Consider the following 20658-nt stretch of genomic DNA (forward strand, 5'->3'; position numbering starts at 1 on the left):
GAGATGTAAATCTATAATTCTTTGAATGACAATATAATATTTTACCAATGTTTTCTAATATTAATTAATTATTTTGTTGTCATGACTTGACTGCCGGTATTGGAGGGAAACGATTTCCTGAACATCAACGCCATAGTAAAACGCTGTTTTTAGATATAAATATGAACTTGATAGAACTAAAAATGCATGCATTGTCTAACATAATGTCCTAGGAGTGTCATCTGATGGAGATTGTAAAAGGTTAGTGCATAATTTTAGCTGATTTTATGGTTTTGGTGACGCCTGTCTTTGAATCGACAATACATTACACACAGCTATTGTCAATGTACTCTCCTAACATAACCTAACTTTATGCTTTCCCCGTAAAACCTTTTTGAAATCGGACAACATGGTTAGATTAAGGAGATGTTTATCTTTCAAAGGCTGTAAGTTAGTTGTATGTTTGAGAAATTTGAATTTTGACATTTATTTGGTTTCAAATTTGCCGCTCTTGAAATGCACCTGCTGTTGATAGGGTGCGCCACGGGGGGCACGCTAACGTCCCACATAGCCCCAAGAAGTTAAATGCTAGTAAAACAAAATGTATGCTCTTCAACTGATCGCTGCCCGCACCCGCCCACCCGACTAGCATCACTACTCTGGACGGTTCTGACTTAGAATATGTGGACAACTATAAATACCTACTGTAGGTGTCTGGCTAAACTGTAAGCTCTCCTTCTAGACTCACATTAAGCATCTCCAATCCAAAATTAAATCTAGAATCAGCTTCCTATTTCGCAACAAAGCCTCCTTCACTCATGCTGCCAAACATACCTTCGTAAAACTGACTATCCTACCGATCCTCGCTACATATTCGTCGCCAAACCCACTGGCTCCAGGTCATCTATAAGTCTTTGCTAGGTAAAGCTCCGCCTTATCTCAGCTCACTGGTCACCTTAGCAACACCCACCCGTAGCACACGCTCCAGCAGGTATATTTCACTGGTCATCCCCAAAGCCAACACCACCTTTGGCCGCCTTTCCTTTCAGGTCTCTGCTGCCAATGACTGGAACGAATTGCAAAAATCACTGAAGTTGGAGACTTATATCTCCCTCACTAACTTTAACCTCTTATGGCTAGGGGGCAGTATTTTCACGGCCGGATAAAAAACGTACCCGATTTAATCTGATTATTACTCCTGCCCAGAAACTAGAATATGCATATAATTATTAGCTTTGGATAGAAAACACTCCAAAGTTTCTAAAACTGTTTGAATGGTGTCTATGAGTATAACAGAACTCATTTGGCAGGCCAAAACCTGAGAAGATTCCAAACAGGAAGCGCCCTCTCTGACCATTTCTTGCCCTCCTTGATCATCTCTAACCAAAACAGGGGATCTCTGGCATGACGTGACACTTCCTACGGCTCCCATAGGCTCTCAGAACCCGGGGAAAAGCTGAATGACGTAATTCCAGGCCCAGGCTGAAACACACTAGCGCTTTTGCTAAGTGGTCTATCAGCGGACAATGGGACTCAGGCTCGTGCACGAGACGACCCCATGTTTTTATTATTTAGTCTTTGAACGGATACAACGACTCCCGGTCGGAATATTATCATTTTTTTACGAGAAAATTAGCATAAATTAGCATGATTTTAAGCAGCGGTTGACATGCTTCGAAGTACGGTAATGGAATATTTAGAATTTTTTTGTCACGAAATGCGTCGTGCTCGTAACCCTTCTTTACCATTCGGATAGTGTCTTGAACGCACGAACAAAACGCCGCTATTTGGATATAACTATGGATTATTTTGAACCAAACCAACATTTGTTATTGAAGTAGAGGTCCTGGGAGTGCATTCTGACGAAGACAGCAAAGGTAATAACATTTTTCTTATAGTAAATCTGACTTTGGTCAGGGCTAAACTTGGTGGGTGTCTAAATAGCCCAGCCATCACGGGCTAGCCTATCTAGTCAGAATATTGCAAAATGTGCTTTCACCGAAAAGCTATTTTAAAATCGGACATGGCGATTGCATAAAGCATCAGCTGTCAGAGCAGCTTACCGATCGCTGCAGCTGTACACAACCCATCTGTAAATAACCCATCTAACCAACTACATACCTCATCCCCATATTTGTTTTTGTTTTTCAGCTCTTTTGCACACCAGTATTTCTACTTGCACATCCTCATCTGCACATCTATCACACCAGTGTTAATTGCTAAATTGTAATTACTTCGCCACTATGGCCTATTTATTGCCTTACCTCCTTACTTCATTTGCACACAATGTATACAGATTTTTCTATTGTGTTATTGACTGTACATTTATTTATCTCATGTGTAACTCTGTGTTGTTGTTTTTGTCACACTGCTTTGCTTTATCTTGGCCAGGTTGCAGTTGTAAATGAGAACTTGTTCTTAAACTGGCCAACCTGGTTAAATAAAGGTCAAATAAATAAATAAATAAATAACTAAATATTGGTTACGTGTGTAAATACGAGTGATTCTCCAAAAATATGTTGACTATATCATAAAGAAGTATTGCATTACTACAAATTCAGAGCTACGGTATTGGGGAAAGTCACAATACAGTGGATTTAAAAAGTCTACACACCCCTGTTAAAATGCCAGGTTTTTGGGATGTAAAATAATGAGATAAAGATAAATCATGTCAGAACTTTTTCCACCTTTAACCTGTCTGGGCTAGGGGGCAGTATTTTCACGGCCAGATGAAAAACGTACCCAATTTCAACAGGTTACTACTCTGGCCCAGAAACGAGAACATGCATATTATTAGTAGATTTGGATAGAAAACACTCTGAAGTTTCTAAGACTGTTTGAATGGTGTCTGTGTATAACAGAACTCATATGGCAGGCAAAAACCTGAGAAAAATCCAAGCAGAATTGTAGTTCTTCTTCTTTTGATTCTCTATCGAAACTACAGTGTCTGTGGGGTGACGTTGCACTTCCTAAGGCTTCCATTGGCTCTCAACAGCCTTCAGAAAGTGGTTTGAACATTCTCCTGTCACTGGGCAGAGTATAGGAGCTCAGTTACTGAGTGGTCTGCCTGGAAACAAAGGGATTGGATATGCGCGGTCACACGAGCGTGCCGTTCCTTCTTTTTCTTCTTGAATGAATATGCTATTGTCCGGTTGGAATATTATCGCAATTTTACGTTAAAAATACCATAAAGATTGATTTTAAACAGCGTTTGACATGCTTCTAAGTACGGTAATGGAACATTTTAACTTTTCATCTCTGGTTCCGCGCTCGCACGTTATGCCTTTGGATAAGTGATCTGTACGAACAAAACGGAGGTATTTGGACATAAATATGGATTATTTAGAACAAAAACAACATTTCTTGTGGAAGTAGCAGTCCTGGGAGTGCATTCTGACGAAGATCAGCAAAGGTAAGAGAATATTTCTAATACTAATTCTGAGTTTAGGTTGCCCCGAACTTGGCGGGTGTCTGTATAGCTCTCTGTGATGGCTGAGCTATGTACTCAGAATATTGAAAAATGTGCTTTCTCCGTAAAGCTATTTTAAAATCTGACAAAGCGGTTGCATCCAGGAGTAGTCTATCTATAATTCTTTAAATAATTGTTATATATTTTGTCAACATTTATGATGAGTATTTTTGTAAATTGATGTGCACATTCACCGGGGGTTTTGGTGGGAATACATTTTCAGAACATCACGCGCCAATGGAAAATGCTGTTTTTGGATATAAATATGAACTTTATCGAACAAAACATACATGTATTGTGTAACATAATGTCCTAGGAGTGTCATCTGATGAAGATCGTCAAATGTTAGTGCTTCATTTAGCTGTGTTTTGGGTTTTATTGACACATGTCCTTGCTTGGAAAATGGCTGTGTGATTATTTTTGTCTATGTACTCTCCTAACATAATCTAATGTTTTGCTTTCGCTGTAAAGCCTTTTTGAAAATTGGACAATGTGGTTACATCAAGGAGAAGTGTATCTTTAAAATGGTGTAAAATAGTTGTATGTTTGAGAAAGTTGAATTATGACATTTTGTTGTTTTTGAATTTGCCGCCCTGATATTTCACTGGCTGTGTCCCGCAGGTGAAAAAAAAAACTCACAATAACCTGGTTGCATAAGTGTGCACACCCTTAAACTAATACTTTGTTGAAGCACCTTTTGATTTTATTACAGCACTCAGTCTTTTTGGGTAGGAGTCTATTAGCATGGCACATCTTGATGTGGCAATATTTACCCACTCTTCTTTGCAAAAGCACTCCAAATCTGTCAGATTGCGAGGACATCTCCTGTGCACAGCCCTCTTCAGATCACCCCAGAGATGTTCAATTGGATTCAGGTCTGGGCTCTGGCTGGGCCATTCCAAAACGTTAATCTTCTTCTGGTGAAGCCATGCGTCGCTTCTTTGGATGGCTTCTTTTGGATGTGTACTTTGGGTCGTTGTCGTGCTGAAAGGTGAACTTCCTTTTCATCTTCAGCTTTCTAACGGACGCCTGAAGGTTTTGTGCCAAAATTGCCTGGTATTTGGAACTGTTCATAATTCCCTCCACCCTGACTAAGGCCCCGGTTCCAGCTGAAGAAAAACAGCCCCAAAGCATGATGTGGCCTCCACCATGCTTCACTGTGGGTAAGGTGTTCTTTGGGTGGTGTGCAGTTGTTTTTGCGCCAAACATACCTTTTGGAATTATGGCCAAAAAGTTCAACCTTGGTTTCATCAGACCATAACACATTTTCCCACGTGCTTTTGGGGGAGTTGATGTTTGTTTTTGCAAACTTCAGCCGGGCTTGGATGTTTTTCATTGTAAGAAAAGGCTTCCGTCTTGCCACCCTACCCCATAGCCCATTCATATGAAGAAAACGTGAGATTGTTGTCACATGTAGCACACAGCCAGTACTTGCCAGAAATTCCTGCAGTTCCTTTAATGTTGCTGTAGGCCTCTTGGAAGCCTCCCTGACCAGTTTTCTTCTCGTCTTTTCATACATTTTGGAGGGACGTCCAGTTCTTGGTAATGTCTCTGTGGTGCCATATTTTCTGCACTTGATGATGACTGTCTTCACTGTGTTCCATGGTATATGTAATGCTTTGGAAATTCTTTTGTACCCTTTGTACCCTTTTGTATCCCTCTGATGCTTTGGAAGCTCTCTGCGGACCATGGCTTTTACTCTGAGATGCAACTAAGAAAATGTCAGGAAAGTCCTACTAGAACAGCTGAACTTTATTTGTGATTAATCAGAGTCACTTTAAATGATGGCAGGTGTGTAATGACTTCTACTTAACATGAGTTTGAATGTGATTGGTTAATTCTGAACACGCCCAGCATACACCCCTATACCAGACATGCTTTATCTACTCATTTGCTGGATACAGAGTTCAACAGAGTTCAAGTGAAGGTCAAGCAAATCATTGAGAAAAGACTGTATTGCAATCATCTCTGATGGGTGGTCGAATGTTCGTGGGCAAGGAATAATTAACTACATCATCTCCACCCCTCAACCAGTATTCTACAAGAACACAGACACAATGGACAACAGACACACCAGTCTCTACATTGCAGATGAGCTGAAGGCAGTCATCAATGACCTTGGACCACAGAAGGTATTTGCACTGGTGACAGACAATGCTGCGAACATGAAGGCTGCTTAGTCTAAAGTGGAGGAGTCCTACCCTCACATCACACCCATTGGCTGTGCTGCTCATGCATTGAATCTGCTCCTCAAGGACATGATGGCACTGAAAACAATGGATACACACTACAAGAGAGCCAAATAAACGTTTAGGTATGTGAAGGGTCATCAAGTTATAGCAGTAATCTACCTCACCAAGCAAAGTGAGAAGAATAAGAGCACCACATTGAAGCTGCCCAGCAACACCCATTGGGGTGGTGTTTTCATCATGTTTTACAGTCTCCTGGAGGGGAAGGAGTCTCTCCAAGAAATGGCCATATCACAGTCGATATGGACAGCCCCATCAAGAGGATCCTCCTGGATGATGTATTTTGGGAGAGAGTGGTAAGCAGCCTGAAACTCCTGAAACCTATAGCAGTAGCCATTGCACAGATTGAGGGAGACAATGCCATCCTGTCTGATGTTCAGGCTCTGCTTGCAGATGTAAGAGAAGAAATCCGTACTGCCCTGCCCACTTCACTGTTGCTCCAAGCAGAGGAAACTGCAGTTTTGAAATACATCAAAAAGCGTGAAGACTTCTGCCTGAAGCCCATACACACCGCAGCGTACATGTTGGACCCCAAGTTTGCTGGCAAGAGCATCCTGTCTGGTGCAGAGATCAACAAGACCTATGGTGTCATCACTACCGTGTCTGGGATGGAGATGCAATATGGCAGTCGTGCCAACATATCTCATCAGCCATCTGGTGGAATGGACTTTGTGGATCTGAGGCTCTTTCCCCTGTTGCCTCCATCATCCTCCAAATCCCACCAACACCAGCCGCCTCAGAGCGCAACTGGCCCTTGTTTGGGAACACACACACAAAAGCACGCAACAGGCTGACCAATACAAGGGTTGAAAAATGTGTGGCTATCTGGGCAAATTTGAGGCTTTTTGAGCCTGACAACGAGCCATCCTCAACAAGGTTGGAAAGTGAGAGTGAAGAATAGGCCTCAGAGTTTGATTTTCAAGAGGTGGACATTGAGGAGGTCCAGGGAGAAGACATGGAAGCCTAAGAGGAAGACAACCAAAGCTGTCATTTCTAGACTATCACTTTACAGATGTATGTTGAAAACGTTTTTGGGAGATGCGATGGATCATTTGGAATCATTCAATATTCCCTTTCTTTTGTCGTTCAGTGAAATCATCCATGTGAAGAGTCAACTCATTTAATTAAAGTCCAATTCATTACTAAATTGTTTTTTAAATTTCTATTGGAAGGATTTAATCATTTGCAATTATGTCTACTTATGATAAGGTAAAAGGTTTGTCTCCATATGACATGATAAATATATCCAATGCAAAAAACATCTACATTTAAATTGCAAACTACCTGCCCTCCAGGACACCTACACCACCCGATGTCACAGGAAGACCAAAAAGATCATCAAAGACAACAACCACCCGAGCAACTGCCTGTTCACCCCGCTATCATCCAGAAGGCGAGGTCAGTACAGCTGCATCAAAGCGGGGACCGAGAGACTGAAAAACAGCTTCTATCTCAAGGCCATCAGACTGTTAAACAGCCATCACTAACATTGAGTGGCTGCAGCCAACATACTGACTCATCTCTAGCCACTTTAATAATGAAGAAATGGATGTAATAAATGTATCACTAGCCACTTTAAACAATGCCACTTTATATAATGTTTACATACCCTACATTACTCATCTCATATGTATATACTGTACTCTATACCATCTACTGCATCTTGCCTATGCCGTTCGACCGTCGCTCATTCATATATTTTTATGTACATATTATTATTCATTCTTTTAAACTTGTGTGTATAAGGTAGTTGTTGTGAAATTGTTAGGTTAGATTATTTGTTAGATATTACTGCATGGTCGGAACTAGAAGCACAAGCATTTTGCTACACTCGCATTAACATCTGCTAACCATGTGTATGTGACAAATAACATTTGATATATTTCCGTTAATTCCCATATATTCCCACGGAAAGTTTCCACCTCTGAATATTCCCCAAAATGTTCGACCCTAATCTGCATTGACCTTTATTTGCACTCACTCACTTCTCCCCTACCCATATTTACAGAACGTAGCTACCTCAATTACCTCGTACACCTGCACATTGACTCTGTATTGGTAATCCCTGTATATAGCCATGTTATGTTTACTCATTATTGCTAATCATTATTCACTGTGTATTTATTCTTTGGGTCACTACTTCAATTTTGTATTTGCATCTTTAAAGGGATACTTCGAGATTTTGGCAATGCCCTTTTATCTACTTCCCTAGAGTCAGATGAACTCGCGGATACCATTTTTATGTCTCTGTGTCCAGTATGAAGGCAGTTAGAGGTAGTTTCGCGAGCCATTGCTAATTAGCATTAGCGCAATGACTGGATGCCTATGGGTACCTGCTAGATAAAGGGCCTCATTGCCAAAATCCAGAAGTATCCCTTTAACTCTGCATTGTTGGAAAAAGACCCGTAAGTAAGCATTTCACTGTTAGTCTACACCTGTTGTTTACGAAGCATGTGACTAATTATTTATTTGACATCACCGAATTCATGTGCCCGAAGCCAGGAACTCCGGATACTGAGTTAAAGCACTGGGTAGGTAACAGGGTTAGGAGTTGAGGCTGTAGTGTGTTGTTTTACCCAACATCTGTGCTATGTGAATACCGGTTGGTTTCTCTGATTGTGAATGACAGGCTGCGTCCCAAAATGCTACCCTATTCCCTATGTAGTGCACTACTTTTGACCAGAGTGCTGTGGGCCCTGGTCAAAAGTTGGGCACTAAATAGGGAATAGGATGCCATGTGGGCCGCAGAAAGAGGTCTCATTAACAATGCTGGTGTTAATGACTGGTGACTCATCTCATTAGTAATTTCCTATGCAGCTTCCCAGGGGCTTACGGACTGGACAAACTGTCTGAGACACCACCCAACTCATCACATCACAATGGTCTCTCTCTCACACACACACTGGTCTCACACACGTGCTACTAACACATTGATGATACTATTACTTATAGGTCATTATTCATCATCACTTGTCTGTATTCTCAAATTGTCCTAATAGCCTAGAATCCAAACTGACTATCGCTCCTTTTCACTATTGCTTCACAATGAAACAGAGCAACATTCAGTTTGGATTCCAGGCTACTTGTATACCTGTTCACTGCAATCATCCTACATTCTCCTGGTAAACTGAATCAGCTAGAGCTCGACCGATATATCGGTTCACCGATGTTAACAGACGATATTGGCCTTTCACAGCTATATTGGTAAATAACTCCACAATAACTGATATTGAATAAATAGGATGAGAAAAGGGAATCTCATGCTGATCTGAACACTTCTGACCATTCTCATGATGTGTCATTATTGTCACAATGCATTAAATCAACATTTGAAGCATAGTTATTGGACAGTTGCTCTTTTGGATGGCAATTGATGAGATTTCAGTATGGAAAAATGACATGTTTTCATTTCCCTGTAGTAAAACAGTATATCGGGCCCATATATCGGTATAGGTATTTTTCCCCCCAAAAAAATTGAACTCAAAAAACATATCGGTCGGGCTCTAAAATCTACATCTCATCATTATAGGCTTACACGGAACCCAAACCGGCTGCGCAAGTGCGCCATCGTGCAAAAATGTATTTTGTCCCCCCCACACCAAACGCGATCACAACATGCAGGTTAAAATATCAAAACACACTCTGAACCAATTACATTAATTTGGGGACAGGTCAAAAAGCATTAAACATTTATGGCAATTTAGCTAGCTAGCTTGCTATTGCTAGCTAATTTGTCCTGGGATATAAATATTGAGTTATTTTACCTGAAATGCACAAGGTCCTCTACTCTGACAATTAATCCACACAAACGATCAACCAAATTGTTTCTAGTCATCTCTCCTCCTTCTAGGCTTTTTCTTCTCTTGACTTTATATTGTGATTGGCAACTTTCATAAATTAGGTGCATTACCGCCACTGACCTCGTTCGTCTTTCAGTCCCCCATGTGGGTATAACCAATGAGAAGATGGCATGTGGGTACCTGCTTCTATAAACCAATGAGGAGATGGAAGAGGCAGGACTTGCAGCGCGATCTGCGTCAGAAATAGAACTGATTTCTATTTTAGCCCTTGGCAACCCAGATGCTCGTTGGCGCGCGAGCAGTGTAGTCAGCCTCACCCCCAGACATTTGCATCAACACAATACTATGACAGGGCTATAAATGTCCTAACTATAGGTTATACATTGATCTTTCCACAGAATACCTGTGCCAGCTAAGATCTCCACTCACAGTTCTCCTCTCGCCCCTAAACAGCGTCTGCTCTCACATGATCCTTTTATTCTGTCCGTCTCATTTTAGAGGCATAAATTGCATTAGTGGAGGGAGGCTGCCTGTCTGGAAGGGAGCTCTGCTTGCTTAAAAACATTTAACAGCTGTAGAGCACACTCGCTGCATTAAACTCACACCAGATTAGGGCTGTAGCCTGGACAGCTCCACAAACACACACAGGCTGGTGTGGGATAAACATAAACACAACAGTGATGCGCGGGTTGACTCACAACCGTCAGCCCCCGCGGTTAAATCCACGGGGCGGGCGGGTTTAAAGTCATGACATACTGTGTGGATGAAGGGCGGGGGGCGGGTTGAATAAAGACAAATCAATAGCCTACCTTAAAGTTGCACTATGGAGAAATCGCTCAGCCATTTCCTGATTGCTAAAACTTAATAGTTTGCTTAATTTCAGTTTATGTGACAGAATAAGCTACTATAGTGTAGAGAATCATTGTACCAGCTAAACCACTGTGAAATATACTTTCCATAAGCAAAAATATGGTTGTTTCAGCTGTTTGAAGCTGGTGTACAAAACCGAAAGTAAAAAAACTAAAACTCAAGAACGGGAAGCATAGAAATAGCACACAGAACAGATCTACCGTTTTAGTCTTGCTTTCAAGTAGAATGATAAATGTATAACTCACATTTCGATGTGAATTTGGTCAGGTCGCCCAAAAAGTGACATATTGCCACTTTAAAAAAATCCATAAATGTATAATTATTGTGCAATTTATATCTATAGGCTACATTGAGGTTTTTATTTCATTACTTTAGGCTATTTGGCATTAGTGCATAAGCCTAAGCTTTGGGGCCTAACTATACACACACTAAATAGCCTACACACCAACCACCAAATGCTTTTGGGGAACGGGCAGAAAAAGTGAACGCCGATCCACCGAGGCAAAATAGACAATGTCAGAGTTTCATTCATGAAGAGAAAAGCTGCAAAAAGGAGAGTTGAAAATAAAGAGAAGAGATGGCCATAAAAGTAATGTTTTGAAAAGATTTGATGAAGTGGTAAAAGAGAATGATAGCAGTTTCGGCTATGTTACGTGTGATGATTGTGAGGCGACTGTCACAAGAAGGGGACTTCAAATCAGGGGTGCAACTTTCCCTGGGGACCAAAAAAAAGCATTTTTGTCTCCCCGTTTTATCCTTGGAATGTGATACAAAGGAGGTAATGGTATGCCTTAGGTCCAAGTGGATGCCTCTGAGCGTCGGGTAGGCTGTTTGGAGTGTTTATCCGACTGGATAAAATGTAAAAATAAATTACAAAATATATATATAGAGAGTACCAGTCAAAAGTTTGGACACACTTACTCATTAAAGGGTTTTTCTTGATTTTTACAATTTTCTACATTGTAGAATAATAGTGAAGACATCAAAACTATGAAATAACACATATGGAATTAATGTAATAACCAAAAAAGTGTTAAACAAATCAAAATATATTTTATATTTGAGATTCTTCATAGTAGCCACCCTTTGCCTTGATGACAGCTTTGCACACTCTTGGCATTCTCTCAACCAGCTTCATGAGGTAATCACCTGGAATGCATTTCAATTAACAGATGTGCCTTCTTAAAAGTTAATTTGTGGAATTTCTTTCCTTCTTAATGCGTTCGAGCCAATCACTTTTGTTGTGACAAGGTAAGGATGGTATACAGAAGATAGCCCTATTTGGTAAAAGACCAAGTCCATATTATGGCAAGAACAGCTCAAATAAAGAAAGAGAAACGACAGCCCATCATTACGTTAAGACATGAAGGTCAGTCAATCCAGAAAATTTCAAGAACTTTGAAAGTTTCTTCAAGTGCAGTAACAAAAACCATCAAGCTCTATGATTAAACTGACTCTCATGAGGACCACCACAGGAAAGGAAGACCCAGAGTTACCTCTGCTTTAGATGAGAAGTTAATTAGATTTAACTGCACCTCAGATTGCAGCCAAAATAAATGCTTCACAGAGTTCAAGTAACAGACACATCTCAGCATCAACTGTTCAGAGGAGACCTTCATGGTCAAATTGCTGCAAAGAAACCACTACTAAAGGACACCAATGAGAAGAAGAGACTTGCTTGTGCCAAGAAACATGATCAGTGGAAATCTGACCTTTGGTCTGATGAGTCCAAATTTGAGATTTATGGTTCCAACCACCGTGTCTTTGTGAGACGCAGAATAGGTGAACGGATGATCTCTGCATGTGTGGGTCCCACCGTGAAGCATGGAGGAGGAGGTGTGATGGTGTGGCGGTGCTTTGCTGGTGTCAGTGTGTGATTTATTTAGAATTCTTGGCACACTTAACCAGCATGGCTACCACAGCATTCTGCAGCAATACGCCATCAGATCTTAGTGGGACTATCATTTGTTTTTCAACAGAACAATGACTCAAAACACACCTCCAGGCTGTGTAAGGGCTATTTGACCAAGGAGCGTGATGGAGTGCTGCATCAGATGACCTGGCCTCCACAATCACCCGACCTCAACCTAATTGAGATGGTTTGGGATAAGTTGGACCGCAGAGTGAAGGAAAAGCAGCCAACAAATGCTCAGCATATGTGGGAACTCCTTCAAGACGGTTGGAAAAGCATTCCTCATGAAGCTGGTTGAGAGAATGCCAAGAGTGTGTAAAACTGTCATCAAGGCAAAGGATGGCTACTTTGAAGAATTTCAAATAAAATATATATTTTGATTTGTTTAACACTTTTTTGGTTACTACATGATTCCATATGTGTTATTGCATAGTTGTGATGTCTTCACTATTATTCTACAATGTGGAAAATAGGTAAAATAAAGAAAAACCCTTGAATGAGTAGGTGTGTCCAAAATGTTGACTGCTAATGTATGTATGTATGTATGTATGTATGTATGTATGTATGTATGTATGTATGTATGTATGTATAATGCCCCCCCACTTCTTAAATTAAACTGAAATCTGGACACTGACTGTAGGTCTATGACATCTCACATAACCTTAATATTAACTTCTGCAAAATGTAGCATTTATTGCAGTAAAATTATACACTAAATGTAAGCAACATTTTTACTCAGGAACAGGAGTGAAGAAATATGATGCATTTCTTTTACCATCTTGAGAGAATGCAAATGCACAGTTAGATAAAGGAAATGGAAGGGAAACCTAGTCATTTGCACAACTGAATGCATTTAACCTAAATGTGTCTTCCACATTTAACCCAACCCCTCCTTTCATCCACGGCGCCTGGGGAGCTGTTGTTGTTGGGGTTAACTGCCTTGCTCAAGAACAGAGCAGCAGATTTTTACACCTTGCCGGCTCAGGGATTCAAACCAGCGACGTTTTGGTTACTGTCCTAATGCTCTTAACCGCTAGGCTACCTGCCACAGATACCATCTGTAGAGGTACTGTCATTATCAGCTTCATAAAAGCTGATTGTAGTCTATTTCAACTACATAAAATAAGCATCCAAGCCAAACTGAAATCTTACCAGAAACATGTTGGGTCCCTTTCAAAGCGTTCTACTTCCTTACAACCGGTCAAACTGATGTCACTTGGAAATTTTGCACTGAAAATCTGGCTTTATTTATTTTTTATATTGCATTTTATCCCAGGTCCCTAAATGTCTTTGCTCTGCGAAAGAAGCAGAGATGACAGAGAACTTAGCCAATGTCAACTAGATTGAAGCATTAATTCTATTGATTTATGATATTATTATGGTGAGCAAGGGTTTATTTAGTCTTCTAGGGCAACATATAATGACAGAAGAGAAGCTGAATGTACTTAATTCTAGACAAGTTGACTAACAAATAGCCTACCAAGATGTTGGAAATTATCAGCAGAAACATCTAAATCAGGCAACAAAAAATCTTGCACCCCCTGTCCAATTTTTTTTTTCTGCAATATCTGACTGTAGCCCACAGCGCATTTTCTATATTAGCAGGTTAGGGTCAGGTGCAGGCCTCAGATTTTCACATACAGTCCGGCGGTTGCGGATTGGTTATTAGCAATTGCAAGCTGGTGTGGGTGAACAAACAGCTGACCCGCACACCACTAACACACACACACACACACACACACACACACACACCATAAGTCCTTTGGTCCTCCCATAACACACCCATTGCATGGAAGGGCCCTATGGAGGGGCCCAGAGTAGAGGACTAGATTCTCCCCAGTTCCGACCCACACACACACAAACCCAGGAAGGCAGTCCAGCCCAGCCCCAGTCCCACAGGCACTGACAGACGTCACAGGATGCATTCTCAATGGCACCCTATTTCCTATATAGTGCACTATTGAGCCTTGGGAATAGGGTGCCATTTGGGGGTGGGGGATTCTCATAATGGATAACTGAATGAGCAAGTTAGGGGATTTTTTTCTGGGTATAAGGGAAATGACTGCATTGCAAAAACAGTTTTTGTTTTAGTTGTTTTTTCTGTTTCATGTGCATTGCCCCATCTAAATGGTGTTTTCCATAATCATGACATTAACCATCAATTTCCTTTAGCCTAACATGTTATAGGCCTAACCAAATATAGGCTATTAAAATCACATTCAATAACACTTAAACCTCGCATGAGTGTGGGAAGAACACATGATTTATGTCCTACCGTCCATATTCTCTCTGTCGCTGATGTGTTGTAGGTTGCAGCCCGTATCCTCTCTACTCAGCTCCGCTTCGGGGCGGTAGGGTTCTAGCCTCGAATGGGCATTTCTCCGGATCTTGGGGCTCGACGATACGCAGCAGGAGGTGGTGTTCCCCATCGTTAGGTCCCTGTAGTAGGCTAGAAAGGCTAAAGTATATTTTCCGTCAGCGTCTTCCTAGGTCTCGAAACGGATGGATGAGAGAGATGGGGCGTAAACGCGGATTCTTTGTCAGCGCGCGGGTAGATAGAACTGCAGAAATATTCGTTCGATTACACACCCTTGTCCGGTCCTGACTTGCGGCAGCTGTAACATAGAGCCATTTAAAACTAGAAGGAACAAATACATCAGAATGCTAGGCTACTCCCCCTGAGCCAAATCCCCCCGCGGACCCAGAAATCTGCTCTGCCCACGCAATCTCCAGGTTTACCGTCGGCTGTTGCCTTACAATTTGAACCAAATCTGAAATGTCGTTTTAATAATTTTAGAACTATTCGAATAACATTCTGATCTCGTTCAAGATACAGCGCTACATTGTAACCGACGCATCCGTTTGTCAGTGTAGCAAGCAACACTTACAGCAAGCAACACTGTAGCCGTTTGATGGAAAAGGTTCCGGTTCAAGTGGGTGGTTACAAACTAGCTTGCTGAAATACGTGAGAAAGGACCATACCATACTGTAGCCTAGGTTTACTTTTCCCTCTCTTCAAGTAGTGCGCACATTCTCTAGGTCTAGGAAATGGTGTGTAGCCCTATCTAGGCTACACAGTAATAACTGTTCTTTTTATTATCATGTTTAAATGCGTAGATTAGATTTATTGTATCAAAGAATGTACACAAATTGTGACCCAATTGTAAAATCAATCAATACATGTGCATAGGTCATAAAACATGTACAAACAAAAACATTGTCTCTGCTCATAATTGTGTGCCATTCAAAACATTCTACAATATTCAAAATTATATTTGAATCTCCCATCAATTGATTGAAGACCAGCCATCCGTTAATCTATTGTAGACCTATTGAATGAGGTTGAAAATGGCCTGTTGCTGTTAACAGTAAATGCCGCTGTGAGATTATCTGGGATTAGTGAATGTTAATGTAAACAGAAAGGAATCCTGATGTATAATCCATTATAGTGAATGGCACACTTTCATCTGGCAGAGGTGCAACGTCCTGACATGCCTCTGTAGACTGAACTGTGTTCATGACAATGTATAGAAATGGGACATATGTGAAATACGAGCTATAATGTACTGTAGTAGTTACATTGATATCAGTAGGTCTATATATATTGTCTGCTGAGGTGCTTTAGTGCGTCCTACTGGTGCAGACATCTCATTACAAGTCAGAAACAAAATACAAATGTTGAAAAAGGCTAAATCAAGAGGCTTATTTTGTGATGCTGTTGAACTGAGTGGGGAGCAGTGTAGGTCTACTGCAAGCTGTTTTACATTCACCGTCACTAGGCTCAGTAAACACAAAACCAACTGATGCACATTTTGAAATCTGCAAGGCTTGAAAATCTGGGCTCCTGAGTGGTGCAGCGGTCTAAGGCACTGCGTCTCGGTGCTAGAGGTGTCACTACAGACCCTGGTTCAATTCCAGGCTGTATCACAACCGGCCGTGATTGGGAGTCCCATAGGGCGGTGCACAATTGTCCCAGCGTCATTCGGGTTTGGCCGGGGTAGGCCGTCATTGTAAAAAATTATTTGTTCTTTACTGACTTGCCTAGTTAAATAAATACAAATTAAAAGTGCAAAATGACAGAGGATCTGTGAGAGAGACTTTGCTTACTCTGGGAGAAGTTTTATGGGTAAAGGGTTGTAGGTCTTTATTGCATACCCTTACTTATAGGTCAGTGGTTATAGGCTAAAGAAAGCATTGCACTGTTATGAGGATGAAGATGATGGTCAAGTAGTACTTGTAAATGTATCCACATGGTGGAGAAAGGATCTCAAATCAAAATCATGTGATACGTAACACAGTTTTGTCATTTAGCAGACACTCTAATACAGAGTGATTTACAGGAGCAATTAAGGTTAAGTGCCTTGCTCAAGGGCACATCGACAGAGTTTTCAGCTAGAATGCTCAGGAATTCAAACCAGCAAACTTCCAGTTACTGATCCAACGCTCTTAATCGCTAGGCTACCTGCCGCCCACTGTCCACTAGGGAGAGCAAGCATCTTACATGGAAAATTACACGAGCTTCAAAATAGTAGTCTATACTGCTTCAAGTGAAATATTAAACGAGCAATTCAACCACAGACACATTATTTGTATGTCAAACTGTTCAGCCTCAGATATTGGACACATTACTTTCAGAAATCCTCTCGTCATGCTCTACTGCACTGTCTTTTCTCTCTGAATGGTAGTGAGTTCAGATTGTTGTTTCATAATCAGGGGTTAAATAGGGACATAGCCACAGGAATTAGGGGTGCTGAGGGTGCTGCAGCACCCCCTGAAAAATTTGAAGAAAAAAAAAACAATCCTAAAAAAAAAGATTTTTTCTCTCTCACAAAACCAGTGCACTGGGCCTTTACTAGTCCTGTATCAGCGGACCGATATAGAAAGGAAAGGAAAAGGGGGATACCTAGTCAGTTGTCCAACTGAATGTATTCAACTGAAATGTGTCTTCCACATTTAACCCAACCCCTCTGAATCAGAGAGGTGCGGGGAGCTGCCTTAATCGACATCCACGTCTTCGGCACCCAGGGAACAGTGGGTTAACTGCCTTGCTCAGGGGCAGAACGACAGAGCCGTCTGTAGCACAGCCAAAAAATAAAATCTCGGTCCTCCGTCCTGTTCGGTTTGGCTAGGGTTAGGGTGGAATTGAGATGTGGATATGAAGCTAGGGTTAGGTTTAGTAGTTATAGGTTGTGGTTGAAGCCAGGATTTGGGTTGAACCGGGATGTGGACATGAAGCTAGGGTTAGGTTTAGTAGTTATAGGTTGTGGTTGAAGCCAGGATTTGGGTTGAACCGGGATGTGGACATGAAGCTAGGGTTAGGTTTAGTAGTTATAGGTTGTGGTTGAAGCCAGGATTTGGGTTGAACCGGGATGTGGACATGAAGCCAGGTTTAGGTTTAGTAGTTATAGGTTGTGGTTGAATCCAGGATTTGGGTTGAACCAGGATGTGGACATGAAGCTAGGGTTAGGTTTAGTAGTTATAGGTTGTGGTTGAAGCCAGGATTTGGGTTGAACCGGGATGTGGACATGAAGCTAGGGTTAGGGGACTGGGCTGACTCTTCCTTTGCAGCTGGTTCAATAGCAGTATGTCTGTGGGTTATATGCACATCCCAAACGTAACTACCAGTGCCGGCCAAAAATACTGACAATTTGAAAGAAAAGCCCCCAAATGGTGCTGTATATGTTGGTGCATGAATACAGTAAAGCAAGAATTGGAACAGCATTAGCCACGTGCAGGCTTTTCTCAACAGATAGCCATTGCAGCAACCCTACCTCCACTCTATCAAATCTGATTTATGGTGAAATTGTTTAGAAAGTCAAATATATCTATAGGGCTCAAACACAACTTTTTTGTTCATAGAAGGTGCTAGTGCTCACAACTTTAAAGTTAGGTGCACCAAACGGTATAGGAGCACCAGAAAAATCCTACCTTTGAAGCACATACCTGGACTAGCCTATCCAGCCCCTTTCCTGTCTCCCGGTGCCATTTTACATCATAGGCCACCTGGGCAAGTTACAGGTTGTTAGCCAGCTATGTAAAATGACTGGACAAGGTTGTTTGTTAAACAAATAGTTAGCGGCCCGTGAATGAGCTAATTTAAAATGGCCAGTGACATGGTTTATAAAATTATAACATTTGACCTGTGATTCTGAGATAGAAATAAAAAAATGTAGCTCCACTAATATCATAACTTTTTAACAGTTTTGGATGGAGACAAGCAGTTTTCATTAATCATGGTTCACAGAACAGAAAACTGAAGGAGGCTTTTATATATTTTAAAAATGGTCGCCAATGGGTTCAGGGACCAATAACAATGGGAATACAACACAGGAGGCGATTTTGAAACGTATATAAACCTCCTTAAACCTTAAAATCCGTAAACCCTCAAGAAGGTGGAGTTGAATTTCCTTTTCACACTCACAATCAGAGGTAAAATGAAGGATACAATGTATAGACTTTGCTCATCGCCCAAATATGATAAAAATGTAACAGCCAGAGCTCACCGTAGAAAAAACAAAGTAACAACTTCGCTTTCACCCAGTGGCACAAATATAATTTTGCCATTACATAAACATTTTAGGTGCACTGGTGCCTAGAGATTATCTCAAATTCCTAGAACCTTCAACAGCGTTTGTGATAAGTGCGTCGAGGCATGTATGCTTGTACAGTAAGCTAAATTGTTATCGACAGGAGCAAAAGGGGAGAAAAAAGACTCCCTGCATCAATACCGTGGCAGCCTTGAGGACTGTACAATCATAGTGTCTTACTCAAAGTACAGCACAGCATGTTCTGTAAAGAAAACCAAGCCAAGACTGACAATCAACAGAACAAGGTGATAAATCTCCCACCCAAGTCAACAGAGTGGTACACATACAGTACACAGCTTGGCCCTTGGATAAGCGATTAAGTTGGCAAATGTTAAATAACACGATTGATGGTGATGTGTCTGTGCCAGGCATAATAACAAGTAGTCCATGTTAGTTATCCAATAGCCTCTTATATGATGCTGTGTTTAAATTGTAGCTAATTACCTTAACATAATTGAACTCTTACTTTTCAGGTACACAGTGCCTTCAGAAAGTATTCAGACCCCTTGACTTTTTCCACATTTTATTACGTTAGAGCCTTATCCTAAAATTGATTGTAAAAAATGTTTCTCTCATCAATCTACACACAATACCCCATAATGAGAAAGCAAAACTGTTTAAAAAAATACATAAATAAACTGAAATATCACATTTACATATTCAGACTCCTTAAATCAGTAGTTTGTTGAAGCACCTTTGGCAGCAATTACAGCCTCGAGTCTTCTTGGGTTTGACGCTACAAGCTTGGCACACCTATATTTGGGGAGTTTCTCCCATTCTTCTCTGCAGATCCTCTCAAGGTCTGTCAGGTTGGATGGGGAGCGTTACTGCACAGCTATTTACAGGTCTCTCCAGAGATGTTCCACAGGGCTCTGGCTGGGCCACTCAAGGACATTCAGAGACTTATCCCAAAGCCCCCCCTGCGATGTCTTGGCTGTGTGCTTAGGGTCGTGGTCCTGTTGGAAGGTGAACCGGCCCAGTCTGAGGTCCTGAGCAGGTTTTCATCAAGGATCGCTCTGTTCTTTGCTCCGTTCATCTTTGCCTCGATCCGACTAGCCTCCCAGTCCCTGCCGCTGAAAAACATCCACACAGCATGATGCTGCCACCACCATGCTTCACCGTAGGAATGGTGCCAGGTTTCCTCCAGACATGACACTTGGTATATTTTGGTACCCTTCCCCAGATCTGTGCCTCGACACAATCCTGTCTCGGAGCTCTACGGACAATTCCTTTGACCTCATGGCTTGGTTTTTTGCTGTGATATGCACTGTCAACTGTGGGACCTTTTATAGACAGTTGTGTGCCATTCCAAATCATGTCCAATCAATTGAATTTACCACAGGTGGACTCCAATCAAGTTGTAGAAAAAACTCAAGGATGATCAATGGAAACAGGATGCACCTGAGCTCAATTTCGAGTCTCATAGCAAAGGGTCTGAATACTTATGCAAATAAGGTGTTTGTTTTTTATTTATTTACAAACATTTCTAAAAACCCGTTTTCGCTTTGTCATTATGGGGTAGTGTGTGTAGAATGCCGACAACATTTTATTTAATCAATTTTAGAATAAGGCTGTAACGTAACAACATTTGGAAAAGGTCTAGGGGTCTGAATACTTTCTGTATATGTATCAAATGTAATTAATCAAATGTATATTCACAGCTGGAGATTTGGTACAGGCAGGCATATTATGATGCATCTTTTGAAAGTAAGCAAATGTTTTCATTCATTGTAAAGTACCTGGGACAGGGAGCCCATTATTGCGTTAAAATTGTGTTACTGCAACTAACATT

At 41.2% G+C, this 20658-nt stretch overlaps 1 protein-coding gene across 4 annotated transcripts in view; it reads right to left on the bottom strand.

The window, feature by feature from the left end:
* ccny (cyclin Y) overlaps positions 1–15218 on the bottom strand; it is a 72789-nt gene extending 57571 nt beyond the window's left edge. Inside the window, exon 1 of one of the 4 annotated variants that reach the window (XM_029699230.1) lies at positions 14555–15218. In XM_029699230.1, coding sequence (XP_029555090.1) covers positions 14555–14708 — 154 coding nt within the window. In that variant the 5' untranslated portion in view covers positions 14709–15218. The remainder of the gene's footprint in view (positions 1–14554) is intronic. The other 3 variants (XM_029699248.1, XM_029699238.1, XM_029699256.1) reach the window with 3 other exon arrangements.
* Between the last annotated feature and the right edge of the window lie 5440 nt (positions 15219–20658).

The sequence above is a fragment of the Salmo trutta genome, chromosome 2, assembly GCF_901001165.1.
Source record: "Salmo trutta chromosome 2, fSalTru1.1, whole genome shotgun sequence".
NCBI classification, from domain to species: domain Eukaryota; kingdom Metazoa; phylum Chordata; class Actinopteri; order Salmoniformes; family Salmonidae; genus Salmo; species Salmo trutta.